The sequence below is a fragment of the Crocuta crocuta genome, unplaced genomic scaffold (assembly GCF_008692635.1).
Source record: "Crocuta crocuta isolate KB4526 unplaced genomic scaffold, BGI_CrCroc_1.0 scaffold619, whole genome shotgun sequence".
Taxonomy (NCBI): Eukaryota; Metazoa; Chordata; class Mammalia; order Carnivora; family Hyaenidae; genus Crocuta; species Crocuta crocuta.
The window spans coordinates 1,483,794-1,505,822 of NW_027533395.1; the positions used below are offsets into that span (position 1 = coordinate 1,483,794).

At 40.4% G+C, this 22,029-nt stretch overlaps 1 protein-coding gene across 1 annotated transcript in view; it reads right to left on the reverse strand.

The window, feature by feature from the left end:
* ARMH3 (armadillo like helical domain containing 3) overlaps nucleotides 1–22,029 on the reverse strand; it is a 170,625-nt gene that overhangs the window by 145,546 nt on the left and 3,050 nt on the right. Inside the window, exons 2-8 of the mRNA XM_077748423.1 lie at nucleotides 11,836–11,948; nucleotides 9,203–9,259; nucleotides 8,913–9,059; nucleotides 6,617–6,724; nucleotides 2,751–2,843; nucleotides 1,672–1,746; nucleotides 1,466–1,552 (exon numbers count right to left, since the gene is read on the reverse strand). Coding sequence (XP_077604549.1) covers nucleotides 1,466–1,552; nucleotides 1,672–1,746; nucleotides 2,751–2,843; nucleotides 6,617–6,724; nucleotides 8,913–9,059; nucleotides 9,203–9,259; nucleotides 11,836–11,937 — 669 coding nt within the window. The 5' untranslated portion in view covers nucleotides 11,938–11,948. The remainder of the gene's footprint in view (nucleotides 1–1,465; nucleotides 1,553–1,671; nucleotides 1,747–2,750; nucleotides 2,844–6,616; nucleotides 6,725–8,912; nucleotides 9,060–9,202; nucleotides 9,260–11,835; nucleotides 11,949–22,029) is intronic.

Genomic DNA, 22,029 nt, shown 5'->3' on the forward strand with positions numbered 1-22,029 from the left:
CTCATTTCTCTCTGTACCTCCCCCGCTCATGCACTCTCTCTCAAAAATAAACAAACATTTAAGGAGCACCTGGGTGGCTCAGTCAGTTGAGCATCCAACTTTGGTTCAGGTCATGACTTCACGGCCTGTGGGTTTGAGCCCTGTACCGGGCTCTGTGTTGATAGTTCAGAGCCTGGAGCCTGCTTCAGATTCTGTCTCCCTCTCTCTGCCCCTCCCCATTCATTTTCTCTCTCTCCCTCTTTCTCTCTCTTTCTTGTGCTCTCTCTCTCAAAATTAAACATTTTTTTAAATTAAAATAAAATAAAATAAATCTTAAAAGAAAATCACTAGCTGAAGATCCAGAACCTCACAAATGAAAAGCCTCCCTCCAGCTGGCTCATTTCTCACAGCACTGCTACTTGCCAAGTGAAGAAAGTCAGGTTACCTCAACACAGCTCCTGGATTCTGCATTCAAACCCTGGTGTCCAGAACTCCATGCCAAATGCTCCCTATCCCTCCAAAGCAATCCCCAGTGAGGCCCCTGGTCTTTCCTGAGGGCCTCTCCTTCCTTTCCGTGTATTCTCCCTTTTAAGCATCAGGTAGAGGCATAAAATCAAATACAAATCTCTGAGTTCTGCTCTTCATCTCAAAAACTTATAAATCTGTCCCTGATTAACTCAGGAACAAAGAGAACTACAGAACTGACATGAGTAAGGCTCTGTCTTCAATTCTCCATTAAAATCAGAAAGAGTTTCCAGACCAACAGTGATGCTTACACAAGTGGACTGCATTAAGGAAATCCAACATACAAAAGTCCAATCTTTCAAAACAGATGCATGAGATCAGTGGTTCCCAATTCTGGCTAGTCATCATACTCAATAGGAGGATCATCAACAACAACAACAACAGCAACAGATTCCCAGTTCCCACTTCCAAGAGATTTGAATTCAATGTGTCCAGAGTAAAGCCCAGACATTTCTTCTTTTTGAAAAGTTCCTAGGTGATTCCAGTGATCAGTTAGGCTTGGGAACCACTACATTAAGGGACATTTGCCCACTTTATTAGAAGTGGCACCACGGGATTCCCTTATGGCTATACCCTCTGCCCTAAGCATTTAATATAGAAGTTTTAGAATCTGGTTAATCAGGGGTGCCTGGGTGGCTCAGTCAGTTAAGCGTCCGACTTTGGCTCAGGTCATGATCTCATGGTTGGTGGGTTTGAGCCCCGCGTTGGGCTCTGTGCTAAGAGCTAGCTCAGAGCCTGGAGCCTGTTTCAGATTCTGTATCTCCCTCTCTCTCTCACCCTCCCCTGCTCACGCTGTCTGTCTCTCTCAGAAATAAATTAAAAAAATAATAATTTTGTTAATCAAAGTTAATCTGTATACCATTTACCAAGAACATGTCTTCTATGTTAAAGTCCTCTAGGAGTGGCCACATTTAGGAAGATTATAGAAAGATTATGAGTGTCCAGTAAGGGACCCACTTACCTCATATTTTCTGTAATTCACCAACAAAGCCAAAAGGACAACAGCATCATACCCATGCTCCCTGCGACTTGGGGGGTGGGAGAGTATCTGTAACACAAACCAGAAACGCATGAGTGCTAACTCCTAGTTCCTAGGAATGCTGACAGAGAAGATTTGAGTAGGTGGTTTACCCAAAAGAGAAAGAGGTGATGGGGGAAATGACCTACCTGTAAAATTGCTTCAAATATGCTGTTGATCATTACATACTCTAGGATAGTGTTCTGGCTGATGTTATCTGTCACCTAAATAAAATAAAAGGCTTTTTAGGGGCGCCTGGGTGGCTCAGTTGGCTAAGCGTCTGACTTTGACTCATGTCACAATCCCATGGGTTCAAGCTCCACGTCACTCACTGCTGTCAGCAGAGAGCTCGTTTCAGATCCTCTGTCCCCTCTCTCTCTGCCCCTCCAGTGTTGGTTTTCTCTCTCTCTCTCTCCCTCTCCCTCTCTCTCTCCCTCTCCCTCTCTCTCTCTCTCAAGATAAATAAAAATTTTAAAAGAAAAAAGGCTTTTACTGAGGCACTCTGCTATCTCAAGTATAACTCTTCACCCACTATCTAAGAGAATCAGAAATGTTAAAACATTCTCCTAGATACTTAGTAGACTTTCAAAAAGCACCTCTGAAGCTGCCAGAGCCTGAATCATCAGACACCAGAAGGGTAAGAAATTAGCGAATTAAAACTTCCCGAATCTCTGAACTTCCTGTTTCTTTCGCCCCCTCACGTAAGCATTTACTTCGGTTTTCAGGGGGTTTCATTCCTCAAACACACAGAAAGAAGTTAATGATCCAGAAGACTTCGAGTGATGGCAGGGAGAAGGAATTACTTAAGTAAATGAACAACACCCCACCCTCCTCCCAGTAGAAGGTACGGGCCAGCTTCCAGTTATGTCAAAATCAGAACAAATAACTATTCAGAATCACAAAAACTATTTCCAAATGAGACCTGATGAGAAGGGCACATCTGACAAATCAGAAGACAAAGAATTTTCCAGGGGTGGTACCTCTAAGGTGAGAAATATCCTGAAGGCTAAAAATGCCAACAGGTGCTCCAAAGAGCAGCTTCCAGGAAGTGAAAGCCCCTTCACCTAACTTCTTTCTACACATTCACACACAATGGAGTGATGTGATTCCCCAGTAGAGAGTTGTTTTTCCTCTTTTCCTTTCTAACTTTAGGCTCAAGCATTCACATAAGCTTGCCCCTACTGTCAATGATACCCTTGATAACGAAACATACAGGTGGGTCACTTACAGTCACTAAGCAAAGGAGAAGTTTCAGACATAAACTCTTCAGACTTTCTGAACCTTCTGCACAAAGCAGTGAATCCAAACTCTCCATCAAGTTCTGAGAAAGAGATTTGTTAAGTATTAAAACATGCCAAATAACATCTCTACTGTGTCTCTGTCCAACTCTGGGTTTATGTTACACAGGGTAATGTATATAACATTCAACGAAGCAACGGTATCACTCCTTTAGGTCTAGGCTGTGCAAGATTAGACAAAGAAAAGTAAAACTTCAAAGTGTAGCTGTGGGGAAAAATGCTTTAGAACAACTGCACAGAATAATAAAGAATTCATTACTTTACCAGATGAATGTTTGTAGCCTGTCATTCTCCTATAAACTTTTAGAATAGAATGAAGTAGGGGTGCCTGAGTGGCTCAGTAGTTAAGCATCTGACTTAGGCTCAGGTCATGATCTCACAGCTCATGGGTTTGAGCCCTGTTTCAGGCTCTGTGCTGACAGCTCAGAGCCTAGAGCCTGCTTCAGATTCTGTGTCTCCCTCTCTCTCTCTGCCCCTCTCCTGCTTACACACTGCCTCTCTCTCTCTCTCTCAAAAATAATAAACATTAAAATAAATTTAATAGAATGATGTAAATTTTTAAAGGCTAATAATAGTGGTTAAATAATAAATTAAAAACAATAATAAACTAATTCTATTAAATTAATTCAATTAAGAAAAATAAGTGGTTAAAAAAGAAAAAAGTGGTTAAAGATTAGTAACAGTTAAAAAAGATTAATAACGGTCAAATAACAATAGATAAGTTTCACTATTTGATAAAATATATCATTTGATGTGGGCACACTGAACAACAAAGAGACAATGCCACTACCGGCTATCACTGGCTGGATACACTATCCAACAAAACCAGTGTGTCCACCTTGGTCGATTCTACTAGACAACGTGACTGGAGCATATCACTTGTACTAACAACCAGCTGTCAGACCCAATGTAATCAAAAGATGGAACCCTCACACACTACAACAGAAGGAAGAAGAAAAGAAATATTTTACATTAAATGAAGGAGGAAAATGAATGAAGACTGATTTAGCATGCTGGAAGCTTGAGTGAAGGTTCAAAATAAGCTACTTCAATTCAACAAATAGAGAGTGAAGGTCTGCTATGTGTGAAATATTGTGCTTTCGGGGCGCCTGGGTGGCTTAGTCGGTTAAGCGTCCGACTTTCGCTTAGGTCATGATCTTGCGGTTCGTGCGNTATTGTGCTTTCAAAGAATTCAAAAAAAATAGATAATGACCTTTGTTCTCAAGACATTTTCAGCCTACTGGAAGAGAAAAATAAGCAGTTTTAATTTAATGGTTACTATGACAGAAACATACATGGAGAAGGGTATTAGCTCAGAATTCACCTATTCCAAGACTCCTAAGGGGTGACTTATATTTTGAAAAATCGGTAGGAGTCAGTTAAAACTTGAGGAGGAAAAGAATTCTAGACAGGCAATAACGTGATCAAAGACGCATGAGGAATGAAATGGACCTGGGTATGCAGTTGGAATAAAAGTGGTTCATTATTATGGAAGTCCAGAGTGAGGCACGGTGGTGAGAGAGGTTGGGAAATAAAGAGGGAGCAGGTCACGAAAGCTATATAACGCTAACTAGGGAGTTTGGGCTTTACCCTGTTATTGATAGGAAATTAATGAAGGGTTTTAAGCAGTAGAGATTTGAGTGTAAGATACATCACTGTGGTATCAGTGTGGACGACAGATTTAAAGATGGTAAGTCTGAAAAGAGGGAGACAAATGAGGACTAATCTAGCAATTTCCTGAGGAAGTTGCCATGTCTTATTTGCTTATGTATCCCCTGTGCCTGGCACATCAGAGCCTAACCAACATTTGTTAAAAGAATGACTGAAAGAGCTCAGGTGAGAGGTAATGGGGACACTGGCGGTAGGGGGAAAAAAAACAAAAGACAGGTATGAGAAATATGAACTGAGGCAAAATTAGCTGAACATGGTGATCATCTGGATATGAAAGATGAGGGGAAGAGTCAAGGATGACTCCAGTGTTGGGCTTGGGTGCCTGAGACGACAGATCGGCCCATTCTGATAGCAAATGAATGAGGAAGAACAGATGAAGGGAAAACAAGGAGTTCCGCTTTGTAGATGTCAAGCAGGAGATACTTTAGGGATATATGAGTGGGTAAATTCAGCAGCTGCTTACAGAGTATACAACTCAGCCTCATGAGGGGATGTTAAGGCTAACAATAGAGACTTAGTAATCAGCATCATATAGACAATAGTGAGAACTATGAGAATGAGAGAGAGATCTGGGATTTTACCATGATATATTCACAGGAGCTGTACAGGCTTAGAAAACTGACTCCAAGTACTAAGTCTTCATGTACTTATAACTGTATATTCATAACTTGTAAAACATAACCTTATCACTATAAGGATTCTTTGTCACATAGATTATTTCAAATTTAGTGAATGACAGAAGACTAGTTCTTCAAAGTTCATATTATAAACAACATTCATTCAAGATAATGTCAAACATCACAAATCAGATATCTGATAAGGGACTTATATCCAAAATATATAAAGAACTCTTACAACTCAACAATAAAAAAACAAATAATTCAGTCTAGAAATGGGCAGAGGATTTGAATAGATATTTCTCCAAAAACATATATGTATACAAGAGAGACAAAAACAACTGTTGACAAGGATGTGGGAAAACTGGAACCCTCATACAGTGCTGATGGAAATGTAAAATGGTATAGTAACTTTGGAAAACAGTTTGGAAGCTCCTTGAAATATTAAACATAGAGTTATCATATGACCCAGCAATTCTCCTATGTATATAAGCAAGAGAACTGAAAACATACATCCACACAAAATCTTGTTCATGAATGTTCATAGCAATATTATTGATAATAGCCAAAATACTGAAATATCCCACATGTCTATCAAGTGATGAATAAATAAAATGATGTGGTATATTCATAAAATGAAACATCAGCCATAGAAAAGGAATGAAGCACTGACAAATGCCACAACATGGTGACGCCTAAAAACATGCCAAGCGCAAGAAGCTAGACACAGAAGACCACGTATGATTCCATTTACATGAGATGTCCAGAACAGGTAAACCAAAAGAGACATAACGCAGATAAATGGTTGCCAGGGGCTAGAGAGAAGGGGGAATGGAGAATGACTGCTAATGGGAACATGTATTCTTTTTGGAGTGATAAAAATGTTCCACAATTAACAGTGAATATGCTAAAAACCACTGAATGAGGGGTGCCTGGCTGGCTTAGTTGGTACAGCACGTGACTCTTGAACTGAGGGTTGTGAGTTCGAGCCCCATGTTGGATGTAGAGATTACTTAAATATAAAATCTTAAAAAAAAACAAAAACACTGAATTATACATTTTAAAAGGGTAATTGTATATGCGAATTATCAATAAAGCTATTATTTTAAAAGTGACAAACACTTTTGATAAAGTGATAAAGTCACTGTGTTACATAAGAAAACTTAAGTTTAGAACTAACGTTACCCTTGTATATTACACTCCCCTTGTTATATTTTATTTGGGTTCATAAGTGTTTTTAAGAATGTATGAGCACATGATATAAATCATAAAATAAACCGCTCATCCTTTATCCTGCAGGGGAAGGATACTTCAAACTTGAATTTCAAATTTTCCTCTATTCAGATAAACAAATCTGTAAAACAAAATTATCCAAAGTCAAGAAGAAACGCAACCATTTACATCCACCTGAGTGCAAACCTACGAGTACATTAGCTGTCTGCAGATGGTCTCGGCAAACAGCTGTCAGAAGCAGCCACCCACAAGCCCATCTACAACTTCCGCCTCACCTTCATGCACAGCTCTGCCTTGTCAAAGCCCATCAGCATGTTGATAATGTCAAACCCAGAGGTAGACTTATTCTTTTGATGGACTCCTCGAATGAGCGCACACAAGGTCTGCAGAGATTAGAGAAAGAATTCTTTTATAGAAAGGAAGTCTCAAAATGTGAAGGGCACTGGATCTGTCGCCTCACAGTGCCACCTCAGAGCCTCCTCCTTATACAGCTAACATTCAAATGCTCTATCGCTCTAAACTTCAAAACCGTCTGAGTCTTACTATGGGCAAAATCCAGACATTGAAAGAGGAATGGCAATTGAAACTGTTGTCATCCTCTTTTTGGCTGTTGTTTTTTAGCCATCCTCTTTTCGAAGACTGCATTAAGACTAGAAGGTGAATTCAAAAATAAAACCAGTTCTTGGCTCGAGTCATGGGATTGGTGGAACTTTTCCTTTACTTGAAATTCACTATAATCTTTACATAATTCTTAGTATTTTCAAGAACTACAAAAGTTATTTTGGTCCATATGATAACAACCAATTGCTTCAAAACTTAAATTCATGGGGTGCCTGGATGGCTCAGTCGGTTGAGCGACTGGTTCTTGATTTCGACTCAGGTCATGATCTCACAGTTCATGAGATCAAGCCCCATGTTGAACTATGCACTGACAGCATGGAGCCTGCTTAGGACTCTCTCTCCCTCTCTCTCTACTACTCCCCTGCTCGTGCTCGCCCATTCTCTCTCTATCTCTCTCAAAATAAAAAAATAAACATGAAAAAAATCTTAAATTCATACAATCTCCATTCACTACTGACTAGCTGTGTAAACCTGGACAAGTTAGTTAACATTTTAGGGCCTCAGTTTTTTCATCCATTAAAGGGGAATGACAATAACAGCACCCATCTCATAGGGATCTCATAGGGATGTTGTGAGAACTATGTGAATAAACACTGCGAAGCACTTGGAATAGTCCCTGGAACTTTATTAATGCTCCAAGAATAGTGTCTGAAGCTTTGTTAAAGCTCAACAATTATCAACCATTTTAATAATGTACTATATTTTTATGGGTTACCAAGTGACTTAATGTCAATTTACTTCCACTGAACTAAAAACAGTTTACCATTCACGCCTCCAGAGTGAGCCACTGCAATGACAGGAAGTACAATTTCCAACTTCCATTTCAGCTTTCAGTGAGCCCCTACAACTGCAACACCCGAAATGCAGAATTTACTGTGCCAAAGGTTAACACAACTACAAGATAAACATGGTCCTTCTTTCTGGGTCATCAACTCAATAGGTAATTTCTACAATCTATAGATGAGAAAACTAGGGCTCACAAAGTGATTTACCCAACTAGGAAGTTAGAAACTTAAACCCAATCTATCAAAAGTTCCAGGGGCACCTGGGTGGCTCAGTCAGATGAGTGTTTGACTCTTGATTTCAGCTCAGGTCATGACCCCAGAATTGTGGGGTCGAGCCCTGCATCAGCACAGAGCTCAGCACAGAGCCTGCTTAAAATTCTCTCTCCCTCTGCCCCTCTCCCTCATGCTTGCCCACGCTCTCTCTAAAATAAAAAAAAAATTTTTAATCTCTTCTGATTTTTGCTATAGACTATCCCTACATCATAGTTTCCCCTCTATCTCTTCCTTTCCTCAAATAATCAAGAATTCTGTCAATCTACCTTGGCATTTGATCAAATTATACAATGAACAAGATAACTAGTATAAGTGTTAATCTGTCTAACCAGGAAGATGGCTCAACAAACATGGCATAGATGTTTATTATTAAAAGGGCGGAAGAGGGACACCTGGGTGGCTCAGTCAGTTAAGTATCTGACTTTGGCTCAGGTCATGATCTCATGGCTAGTGAGTTCAAGCCCCACATCGGGCTCTGTGCTGACAGCTCAGAGCCTGGAGCCTGCTTCGGATCTGTGTCTCCCTTTCTCTCTGCCCCTTCCCTTCTCTCTCTCTCTCTCTTTCAAAAATAAATAACATTTAAAAAAATTTTTTTTAATTTTTTTTTTTTAAATTTCTGAGAGAGAGAGAGACAGACAGACAGCATGCTAGCTGTCAGCACAAAGCCCAACGCGGGGCTCAAACCCACGAACTGTGAGATCATGACGTGAGCTGAAGTCGGATGCTTAACCGACTAAGCCACCCAGGTGCCCCAAAAAATTTTTTTTTAAAGGGGGAAAAAAATCCTTCATACCTAAGGGCAATTTTAGTTTCCTCAGGTCCCAACAGATGTGTTACAATTCCTTTCCTTTCCCCTGTTAAACAGGACTTCCCCAGTATCCCAGCTATATACCTGCAGTGCGTTGACAACTCGAATCGGATGTTCTTCTCCCAGAGCCTGGATACAGTGTTGAAATAAGCAATTAATATTGTCCTTGATCTTCATTAACTCCTCACCATCAAGAGATTCCAACTTGCCTTCTAGGTACTCTAAATTCACCTACCAAGGGAACAGCAGGGATATTATTTTTAGTAACATTTTCAGTGTACTGTATTTAATGTGAGTGATTTTAGTGTCACATGAAGAACACAGGAGAAGGCAATTTCGTTAGCAGGAAAATCCAGAGATACCATTAAGTTTACCTTCATAAGGAAGAGCTCCTCCCAAAATCGCGGACTGCACTTACTGGGGTCCTCTGTCTGAAACCAGAAAATAAGCAGTTCAGTATCCTCAGCTAACAATGAAGCATTAAGAACACATCTGAAAGGGTCACTGACACATAATCAACCTTACCTTTCAAAATTAACTTTGAAAATGTTTGGTCTTTCTAAACTGCTATAATAGGGAACAACCATTTTAGAGGCTTTTTCCCCCAAATGGAAGACATTTTGCACAGATATATTCCCTGTGCCACAAGTTAAATAATGGCTCGAAGAATCTCCCCCAAATCTTTCTCTTCTAGCAAGAAGTAAACCTAACCAACTGATTAAGCTAGTCACATTATGATGTCCCTATCGCATCTGTATGTTCTTCAAAGCCCTTTCACATACGTGAAATACAATGGCCCAGAGAGCCAGGAGGAGTAGATGTTATCAGTATCCTCCTTTTAGGAAACAGGGTCCACAAAGTGAAATTACTTACACCGGTACAGGAGCCAGAACCTAGATCACATCAGCAGTACTGCATGCTTTTACAACATCCTGTGTTGACTGCTTTCACTTGCCCTCCTGTATGTATTTAGTCCACTGTACAGAGCTTTTAATATGGTCTTCCTTAATCCAAATTGGTCCAAAAGGTTAACAAAAGTATAGTGCTAAAAGCCAAAACTTCTTAGCAATAATTTTCAAACAGAAATTCTAAAGAGTCAGAGGCTTCTGGTTAAGGAACAAAATAAGAAAAAGAGAACCTTGACTTTAAAGGAAAACTAATGACATAAAATAAATAGATCAATCACCCACTATCACCCTTAAGTGGATCTTTTAAAATTACTACCAAGAACTATTACCTTCATTAGTTATGAACTCCTGATCTAATAAGAAAATACTTTACTAGGAATCTCTTCTGGATTTTGAACTGAGAATCACAGAGAGAAGCAACATTTCTGGCCTTCTCATAAGGTCATCATTTAGAGATTTCTTTCTATCCCTTTCTCCTAGGAGGGGTCACACTTTGCCTCTCACACTTCTGTAATGTCATTTTTGCTATCTACATATGAAACTCAGACTACTCATGGTGTTGTCACTTCCCATCCTCAACACTCAATCAATAGTTCTATGTATGCCAACCTTACTTCATATAGAGAGAAAGCCCTAACAGGGCTGAGTACCCACTCATTTGCTCTATATAACTACCTATACTGACCTGCACAATTCTGTATTAATTTTCTGCATATCAAACTCTATCTCTAAGGTTTCCCAAGAGTTAGATGTTTTACTTGCCCACATTATTTATTCTGGGCCATGTAGGAAAGTTGAACAAATAAGGGCCCTGGAATCTAACATAGGGTTCAAACCATGGCTCCATCACCTTCCAGATGTGACCCCTAGTTTCCCCATCTGTAAAATGCTCTTTTACATGGCACATGTGAAAACACAGCACTCTTGCAACAGTCTTGTCAGAATTAGAGATGATGTACTTAGTGATGCACTTAGCCAGGCACATCGTAAAATTTCAATACCTCATAACTCTTTTTAGAAGTATTATTCTGTTTTACATATACTAGTTATGATCAGAATTTCAGATAGTAAGTACCCCTTCAGAGTATCTAACTACTCTCATCTTCCCTGATAGGGTAAATTTCACAACAAAGGCTTGGATTGTGGTCTATCAGCAATAATGAAGACCCAAAGAAATCCCCAACCTAGTCACTAACAATTCATCAGTTATCTTATAGAGTTGAAGAATGAGATAGACTAAGCAACTGTTCTGTCCATAAGGAACTTGAGATGAAATATAATAGTTCATCTTTTTTTTTTTTTATGTTTTATTTATTTCTGAGAGAGAGACAGCATGAACAGGGGAGCGTCAAAGACAGAGGGAGATACAGAATCTGAAACAGGCTCCAGGCTCTGAGCCAGCTGTCAGCACAGAGCCCGACGCAGGGCTCAAACCCATGAACCATGAGATCATGACCTGAGCCAAAGTTGGACGCTTAACCGACTGAGCCACCCAGGTGCCCCAATATTTCATCTTTTAGAATCATAGAATTCTAGGGCCTAAAGGAACTTCAAGGAACATTTAGGGTGAAGAGTCCTTAAGTTGGGTCATGCAGATGACAAATTTCTTAAAGATATTCAGAAAAAATGGCATGCCTGGGTGGCTCAGTCAGTTAAGCGTCTGACTCTTGGTATCAGCTCAGGTCACGATCTCATGGTTCATGGGTTCAGGCCCCGCATTGGGCTCTGCACTGAGAGCATGGAGCCTTCTTTGGATTCTCCTTTTCCTTCTCTCTCTGACCCTCCCCCACTCACACACACTCTCTCTCAAAATAAACATTTTTTAAAATATATATTCAGAAAAAAACCTTTCCAGGGTTTCCTCCCTCCTTTCAATTATTTTACCCAGCTCATGGCAACAATCTGTAAGAACAACATAATAACAATCTATGTAAATTAACACATGATCATAATGTCTACCAGAAGAGAGCTCACTCTCATCCTCGCTCTCATTCTTCCTCTAACGAACTGGAAGGTAGCAGAGGTGAACTTATTTCCCATTTTGGTACAAGAAACTAAGGAGTCAATCTTTGCAGAATTGTCAGAGCTCCAGGCCTTACCATGAAGATCTCATCATACATCAGCACCACTTTTTCCTTCAGCGGTTTTTTGGAGGCTGAAGATTTCCGGAGCAAACCCCCTCGTTTCTCCACCTGTGCCATGGTTAGAGAATCTGTGAAAAGAAAGCCAGAGTACGTGCTATAAATGCTCTCCAAGATGCTGGATAGTCTGTTGAAAAGCTCTTAATGGGAACTTTTTTAGGAAGAAGAGAAAAATGATAAACCATGTAACAGATCTTGTGCATCTGTCCAACACTTCATCCCCTGACCAGGTAATTTCAAGGCTTAAATCATTACTTGGCCTACGGCAAAACACATTTTACATCTTTAAAACATGCCAGTAGACAAGGGTTACACCAGATCCAAAACCAGGAAAGAAAGTGTAACTAGCTCCAACTAGAATAGATCTGGCCATATATTTGAGGTTGATGGAAGGAAGGCTGCAAAGCACACATTGCCCACAGACTGATGGTGAAGTTAAATTACAAGTATTGATTGAGCTCAAGACCATTAAGGCAGGAAGTGTGCTGCAGACTGATGTGCTCCATTGATTTCCCCAAAGTAAGTAAGTCCTCATCACTGCAAAGTACTTGGCCTTCACTGCCTCATAAATCATACTGCACTTGACGGTCTTCAGAAATTCCTCTCGAAAGAGACCCGAGGCAGAAAACAGCAGTTATAAGGACAAAAATTAAATCTGATTTCAAAATAACAAAATATAACAATCTACTCCTTTCAAATCTAATTATATGCATGCATATATATATATTTATAACACTATCACAGATCAAACCTCACTGTACTTTTCAATTCTATATAAAAGCAATTTCATGAATCATACCCAATTTCCCCATCTTGTTTCAAGGAATTTCAATTTTTTACAAGGGAGAACTTGAAATCCCACAGGTCTCCACTGTGAATTTACACATTCCCCTCACTTCCCAGATTCTTTCTACTGTCGACAAAATTCCTGACTCTCTCTTAAATTCTAGGCTCTAGTTGTGAAACTAATCTCACCCAATGGCAAGTGTGGGCAGTAGCAAGGAGCCTGATTTTACTTCCAAACAAACCCAAAGCAGCAGAACAAAATTAATTTTGTTCAATGACTTTTGGAAAATATGTGCTGTATGTCAAATCAAAATCAAAATTTTATTTAAGGAAGAGATGCATCCAACAGCCTAAAAGACTGTATCTCATTGTCTTTTTCTAATAAATAGCCAAAAAGGAGATTTACCTTTGAGCACAAAAAACATAAGCACAGAAAATTTCTCCACTAGATATTCAGCATCTTTGGCACAGGGACTATATCTCATCCTTTTTTTTTTTTTATAAGCACTATGGTCCAAAGAAAACTGAAGGAAAAAAATAACAACAACATCCGAGAGAGAGAGAGAAAGAGAAGATTCTTTTGGGCAATTTACACTATATTGATCATGCCTTTGCCTTAAAGAATGAAATACAGCCTCTGTTCAAAACATTCCGGTGTCTTTTAAATAGGTTGTCAAGAGGAAGATGTCCTTATCGAGGGAAAATAAATTGGAAATCAACAGGATCCTATTAAAATAAATCAAAAGCAATGCAATTCTAAACTTAGTGGATATAGATCTTTCATGTGTTCAGCTTCAACCAGTTGATTAGCGGGAATAGCAGGAACCACTAGTTCATGGGTGTGAGAAGCGCCTGTTTACAAACATGGCCCTCTGAGGATTTATAATTGGGTTACAGCTAATCAATGTCCACCCCAAATCTAATAAACTCACTTTCTCTATTTCAAAATCAATATTTTCTAATAAGCAAAAAGGAATAGGAGAGGAGGGAAAAACAATTCCATCCAAAGTACCAGATTTCCTAAGAAGTTAAATTCTTTTCATCATTCTTCCCCATTTGAAGCAGGGGGAAAAATTCAGCCAAGGGCCTTGTCTCATTACTCTCTGTCATCATCACAGGCAATCGGAATTTACCACCCAAGGTGCCTGAAATGTGACTGGAAACTGACAACATAGAGTCTCCATCTCCGGCCAGTACTTCTACCCATGGAACATAGATAACAATGCTTCTAGGGTGGAAGAATGAGAGAAGTGTGGAACTCTGTATTACAGAGTTTTGAGGGTGGGGGGGAATTTCAGAAATTAAGACTCTGCTCTTAGAAAGTAAAATATCTGACTGGTAGAGCACATCAGTACCATGAATGTAATTTGTTTATGTCCTCTCGTGTTTTTCCTCCCCTTTCACAACCCTCCTCTTTGTAGAAAACCAGCAGCAGCTGAGGAGCAGCAAGGCATAATGGACCAACCAGCAGAACTGAGACTAGAACACAGGTGTTCCAGCCATCTAGATGAAATAGAGTTGAGTCATTGTGTTTCCTGGTTTCCTTACAAGTAAAACAAGGCCCTGGACTAGACATATCATTGAATAATTCTTTCAGCATCACTGAAATACCACAAACACATAAGAAACACCTAGGGGTGCATGGGTGTCCCAGTCAGTTAAAACGTCCAACTTCAATTCAGGTCATGATCTCACCATTCATGGGTCCAAGCCCCACGTCACTCTGTGCTAACAGCACGGAGCCTGTCTTGGATTCTCCCTCCCTCTCCCTCTGCCCCTCCCTGACTCATGCTCGCTCGCTCTCAAAATAAATACATAACAAAATTTTTTGTTGTAAAAAAACAAAACAAAAAACCCACCTAAATGTTGCAAGACACTAATTTAAGCACTATGAGGTTACAAAGATGAAACTACAGAGCTGATCCTCAAGAAGCTCACAATGATTGGCAGAGACAGACATATTAGACACATGATAACCCCACAGCACTAGGCAAATCATGCGAAATAGAATAAAAGTACAAAGAAACTGCTATGGCACCATGAGGAAGGGAAAGAAGCATTTTATGACTACACTATGACCTCTGTTGATCCGGGCTTTTAAATCCTTCTGGCAAAGCAGCAAATACAGCAAAGCCACTGTAATCCCACAGAAATGCCATCTTAGGCTTTAACACATTTTCTCAGAAATAAAGATATAATAGGCATAGTATAAAAAAGAACAAGGCAACATATCAATCCTAATATCACCTACCATCAAACTCAGGAGTGGTTTCAAATCCCCCCAACCCAATGGTAAATGGTAAATCAATGAAGTCTTTTATTCCTAAACCTCAGGGACTGCCAATCCCATGACCTGCAGAACAACTTCTCTCTGAAAGACTCAAGTCATACAACTTTTTACGCGTTACATCTTAAGGCAATCCAACCACAATGTCTTAAGTGCACATCACTTCATATCCCTTCAGGGTCAAATAACCAAATATCAAGATTTTAAAATCTAAAGCCAAACTCTTCCAATGCCTAATATGCAAGAAATGCTAGTTATACTAAGCAAGTTAGTTATTCATTTACTTTATTGTGTTCTTGAGTACAATATATGCCAACTCTAGTAGCAGTAAAGTAATTTAACAGAAATTCACTGTAATTTCCAGAGTTACCAGGGTTAATCTATCAAAAGTCTATTATATTGTATCTACATGAGATGACAGAGGTTAACAAAACCCGAGGTAATCAATTCACAATATATGTAAATAAAATGATCACCTTTTACAGTGATGTCTGTCAGTTATTTTTCAATAAAACTGGAAAAAAATCTAAAAGCAAAACGTCTAGGGGCGCCTGAGTGGCTCAGTCAGTTAAGCATCTGACTTCAGCTCAGGTCATGATCTCGCCATTCCTGAGTTCAAGCCCTACATTGGGCTCTGTGCTGACAGCTTAGAGCCTGGAGCCTGTTTCAGATTCTGTGTCTCCCTCTCTCTCTGCTGCTCCCCCACTCATGCTCTGTCCTTCTTTCTCTAAAAATAAAAATTTTAAAAATTAAAAAAAAAACATTTAAAAGCAAAATGTCTTGAGTTTAAGTCCCAATTCTTATACATTCATTCTATAAAGTTTAGTTTCCTGCCCTCCCCTGGGCTTCAACTTGCCAATTTGTAAAAAGAAGCACTGGCGAGGATGTGCAGAAAGGGAACCTCTGTGCACTGCTGGGAACAGCCACTACAGAAAACAGTATAGAGGTTCCTCAAAATATCAAAAATAAAACTATGATATGCTCTAGCAGTCGCACTTCCGGGTATATATCCAAAGGAAATGAAATCACTGTCTCATTAAAGAGATACTGGCATCCCCATGTTCACTGTAGCATTATTCACAATAACCAAGATATGGAAACAACCTAAGTGTCTTGTCAATAAATGAATGGATAAAGAAAATATGGTATACACATACAATGGAATAGCATTCAGCCACAAAAAAGAAGGAAATCTTGCCATTTGCAACAACATGCATATGCCTATGTGAGATGATGGATGAATGGGGTTTTTTTTAATGTTTATTTATTTTTGAGAGAGAGAGAGCAGCAGAAGAGGGACAGAGAGAGACGGAGACACAGAATCCGAAACAGGCTCCAGGCTCTATGCTCACAGCACAGGGCCCAACACAGGGCTAGAACTCACAAACCGTGAAATCATGACCTGAGTTAAAGTCAGACGCTCAACTGACTGGGCCACCCAGGAGCCCCATGCATGAATATTTTAATTAACCTTATCATCACAATCATTCCACAATATATATGGGTATCAAATCACCACACTGTACACCTTAAAATTATATATCAATGTTATATATCATTTATAATCTCAATAATACATCAATTACATCTCCATAAACCTGGGAAGAAAAGCCATGGAACAGCTCTTGACAGGCTTTCCAAATTTAATGGCCTGGGGTTCTAGGTTCATATTGGTAATGGACTGTCAGCAAGTCTCACCTTCTCTTCACTAGTAAGGGAAGCTCCAAAACACCACATCTAGGCAGATGCTGAGGTAAACATCCTAAAACATTTCAACGAGTATACAAGAAAAAAGAGAAAGAAGAGGAAAAATGAGAAAGAAGAAATGAATAAAAACGAATATGCCCACCTTCTAGAAAGAAAAAACATATGCACAGATCAGGCATTCATTCATTCTACAAATACCTATTGGGCACCTTTTTGGTGCTAAGCACTAGGGATACAGCAGTGAACAAGACAGGTAAGATTTCTGCTTTCAGAGTTTTCATTCTAGAGTGGGGGAAAGACAACAAACAAATTGAGACAGTGATAAGTACCTTGAAGACAAATTATACAGGGGGACTACATTAGACTAGATTAAAGCAGGCCTCTATGACAAGCAACACGGGGGCTGGAACCAGAATAATGCGAAGGAAACAGCGATGTAAGAGTCTTGGCAAAAATGTTAGAGGGAAAAGCAGAGAGGGAATGGCAAAGGCAAAGTCTCCAGGATTTGAACATACTTGGCATGTTTGAGAAACAGAAGAGCCAAAGTGCCTAGATTATAATAAACATTCCCTTTTTAAAATGCTGAAAGGTTTCTGAAGTGGGTATCTTGTGTTTTTGTGAGTTTTTTCCACACATAAAAAGGAATTCAAATGTCCATCAGCAGAATGGGAAGATTATAATGTATTCGTACAACAGAGTACTACCCAGAAATTTAAAAAACAAATTACTGAAACAATATTGATCACTTTCACAGAGTACAAACAAATGATTCTATTTTTTTTAATGTTTCATTTATTTCTAAGAGAGAGAGAGAGACAGCATGAGCAGGGGAGGGTCAGAGAGAGAGGGAGATACAGAATCTGAAAGAGGCTGCAGGCTCTAAGCTAGCTGTCAGCACAGAGCCTGACACGGGCTCGAACCCACGAACCGTGAGATCATGACCTGAGCCAAAGTCAGAGGCTTAACAGACTGAGCCACCCAGGCGCCCCACAAATGATTCTATTTACACGAAGTTCAAAGACAGCAAAATTAATTTATGGTGACAGAGGTCAGAATAGTGGTTACCTCTGGTGGGGAGATGAGTGAGAAGGGGCACAAGGGAGCCTTCTCAGGTGCTGCAAATGCGCTCTACCTTGATCAAAGCGGAGGTCACACAAATGTGTACATGTGCAAATAAAATCAAGTTGTACACTTCTCATTACATAGCTACTCCTTGATCTAAAAAAGACGTCTGGGGGCACCTGGTGGCTTAGTCAGATAAGTGCCCCCAACTCTTCATTTTAGCTCAGATCATGATCTCACAATTGTGGGAGGGAGCCCCGAATTAGGCTCTGCATTGACAGCCCAGAGCCTGCCTGGAATTCTCCCGCTCCCTCTCCCTCTCTCTCTCTCCTCCCTCATACATTTGCACACACACACACACTCTCTCTCTCTTTCAAAATAAATAAAAATAAACTTTAAAAAGGTAAATAAACTTTTTTAATAAAACATAAATAAAAATAAATTTTAAAAAGTCTGTGTATGAAAATGAACAGCACCCATGCAGAACACTAGAACTACTAAGGACCCCAACTTGCACACTCAGGACACTAATCAAAAATACCAACCAAAGTGTCAACATTTACTTAGCACTTACTATGCACCAGGCACTGTTCTAAGCACTTTGTATACATTAATTGGTTTTATCCTGACAGACCTATGATCCAGGAACTTTACCATAAGAAAACTAAAACATAGGGGCGCCTGAGTGGCTTAGTTGGTTAAGCGTCCAACGTTCGTTTAGGTCATGATCTCGCGGTTTGTGGGTTCGAGCCCGGTATCGGGCTCTGTGATGACTGCCAGCTCAGAGCCTGGAGCTTGTTTCAGTCTGTGACTCCCTCTCTCTCTGACCCTCCCCTGCTCACGCTCTCTCTCTCTCTCCNTAACCACTATGCTACACTGTCTCTCAAAAGGCAGAGGAGCAGGCAGAAGTGGTGTAACCTACACTGAAACAAAGCCAAGGATCTGCAGAGAAACTGAAATGAAGTTCTAGGACAGTAAGGAGGAAGATTATATACTCGCTGATCTTAATAAACTTTGGGATGTCCAGATACCTTGAGTTTCAACACTCTAGTCTGCCAATGGGTAGAAGTGCCATGGTAAATAGTAAAAGATACATATATAAATATTGTATACATATATAAATATTGTATATAAATACTGATAATGGTAAAGTGAAAAAGATATACAAATGAATGGAATGGCAGAAAAACTTGGAAGAAAATACTGGAGAGGAATCTGTCTAGTAAAGTTGATAGATGTATCCAATATGGTAACTGGGGGGAGGGGGGAACAGCTGAAACTCACTGATATCCACTGAAAGATTTAATTGATAGTAATTTTTTTAATGTTTATTTTTAGGAGAGAGAGAAAGAGCACAAGTGGGAAACGGGCAGAGAGAGAGGAAAACACAGAACTAGTGGCAGGCTCGAGGCTCTGAGCTGTGCACACAGAGCCCAACTCAGGGCTTGAACTCACGAGCTACAAGATCATCACCTGAGCTCAAGTCGGACACTTAACCCACTCAGGCACCCCGATATTTTAATTGAGCTTAGTCAGTGCTCTGAGGGCATTCTCCACCAAAATTTGATAATGAAATGGAAAAATACAGTAAGATAAGACAGAAATATGAAATGGAGAGCAAGTCAAGTATAAATCTATACAGCTCTCAGCTTAGGACAGATTGTACTTTGCTATCACTGAGCTGTGATCATTTGTTTCAGAATCTCCTGAGGTGCCTCCTGAATATGGAGATTTCTAAGCTCCCTTTTCCCCCCACTGAAACAGACTTTTCAAGATAAGGACTAGGGGTCTAGTTTTTTTTGTTTTTGTTTTTGTTTTTTTTTTTTATAGTAGAGTTGACACACTAGGGGCCTAGATTTTTAATAATCACCTCAGGTCAGTGGTTCTCAACTGTGGCAATTTTGCCTTCCAGGGGACATTAACGACTGGAAACATTTTTGGTTGTCACAACTGGGAAAGGAGATACTACCAGCATCTACTAGGTCGAGGACAGCTAACATTCTACAATGCACTGGACAGTCCTCACGACAAAGAATTATCTGGCTTAATATGTCAAAGGTAACAAGGCTGAAAAACTCTACCCCAAGTAATTCTGATATTCACTAAAGTTTGAGAAGTACTCATCAAAGCCTCAAACTCATCAAATGCTTTGAAAGGAACATCTGGACGTAGGACCATTTTGAGAGGATGAATAAAACTTGGCACCTCTAGAAAAGGCACTGGAGCAGCCCTCACCTACTCCCAGCTCACTCTCCCCACACTAACTCACCAATGGCATCCCTTCCCTTAGGACCTTAGCCCCAGTTTGTCCATCTGCGAAAGATCACTACCAGACACACTGACTACAGTAATCTACAATGCTTCAAGTGAAGGAGATGAAAACCCTGTCTCCCCAGAAGTTGTGGCTAGCTGAGTTAAATATCATCATTGTCGGATCACTGGCCATTCACCCCATACACAAGAAGCAGAAGTATGTTCCTGCCCTGGCTCTCCTAAAAGTCCCCTAGTTCCTCTAGAAGCAGGGGTGGGTGAGTGGGTGGGTGGGTGGATGTGGATGTATGTGTGTGTGTGTGTGTGTGTGTGTGTGTGTGTCTAATCCTTAGGTAGAAGTTATCTGCTCCCTAAGTTCTTCTGAAAGGCATACCACACTTCCTGGAGGTAAATACTAGCACTGTAAGCATTTAAGAAAACGTAGGGTATTTCTACTTCCAAACCCCAACCCTTAACTCTCAAACCAGTTCCCAACACGCCTCCTCCTTTCTGAAGGACTGAGGATTTAGTTCACTTGCTGGATTCACATCCTACTGTTCCACGCGGTTCCTGACCACAGCTTCTCTCATAGCCCGGGACACTGGTTCCCCCGATTCCACCTCACAGACTGGCCTTAAAGCAAGCATATAAGTGTTTTCATTTTAATGGATTTTAATGGATTTTTCGTGCTAGTCACTCCAAGTCTCTCATCTCCAAAATAAAAACAGAGTGAAGTCTGCACTCGAGAAGCCACCTCTTTGAATTCTCTTCACAGAGAGCTAAAGGATAGGCCACCATCGCCTCATGCTATCACTTCTCTTTCATGAAGCCCTGGGGATGGAATTCATCATTCATTCCTCCAAATCTTTCAGAGCACAGCCTTCCAATCAAGGTGACATATAATAAATAACACTACTGAATACTCACTGCATAGTTGGCACTGTTGTAAGTACTTTAACTATATTTAATCTTTACAAGTAGGTAGGTACTATTGTAGTACATATTAATTACCATAATTTTACAATGAGGATTTCACTCTGCCCAAAGTAAAACAGCTATAGCAAGAGATAAAGGCACTAAATCTTTCTCTCTGGTAGCCCTTCGTCCTATCAGAATATCCCAGTAGTTCAAAAAATGAGGTGTTGAGAATGAGGTTTGAGAATACTCAAAATCCGTATTCAGTTAAAGTTCTGTGGAAACTCCAAACTGATATCCATGATATCAATGTTCCCACCTTATCCAAGGAGTCAGCCAACTCAGGACATTGTCTGACAAGCATCATCCCTATTTTCTACTAGGAAAGAACCAGCCCAGGGGCACCTGGGTGGCTCAGTCAGTTAAGCAGCCAACTTCGGGCTCAGGTCATGATCTCCCGGTCCGTGAGTTTGAGCCCCATGTCAGGCTCTGGGGTGACAGCTCAGAGCCTGGAGCCTGCTTCAGATTCTGTCTCTCCTTCTCTCTCTGCTCTTCCCCTGCTCACTCTGTCTCTCTCTCTCTCAAAAATAAATGTTAAAAAAAAAAAATTTTTTTTTTAAAAAAGGAAAGAACCAGCCTGATTCAGTAGGTACATGAGCCACCACGAGGCAGCATTCACATCTTGCATGTGCTCTAGACAGGGCTCACCTCAGAATGGGTGTTTAGCCCCTATACCTGAAAGTGTAAGTAGGGGTGTCTGGGTAGCTCAGACAGATAAGCCACCAACTTTGGCTCAGGTCATGATCTCACCGTTGGTGAGTTCAAGCCCTGCAGTGGGCTCTATGCTGACAGCTCGGAGTGTGGAGCCTGCTTCAGATTGTGTCTCCCTCTCTCTCACCCCTCCCCCACTCATGCTCCGTCTGTCGGTAGATCTGTCTGTTTCTCTCTCACAAAAATAAATTTTAAAAAGGCGGGGGCGGGCCCGCCTGGGTGGTTCAGTAGGTTGAGCATCTGACTTCCGCTCAGATCATCATCTCAGGTTTCATGTGTTCAAGCCCCACGTTGGACTCTGTACTGACAGCTCAGAGCCTGGAGCCTGCTTCGGATTCTGTCTCCCTCTTTCTCTGCCCCTCTCCCACTTGCAT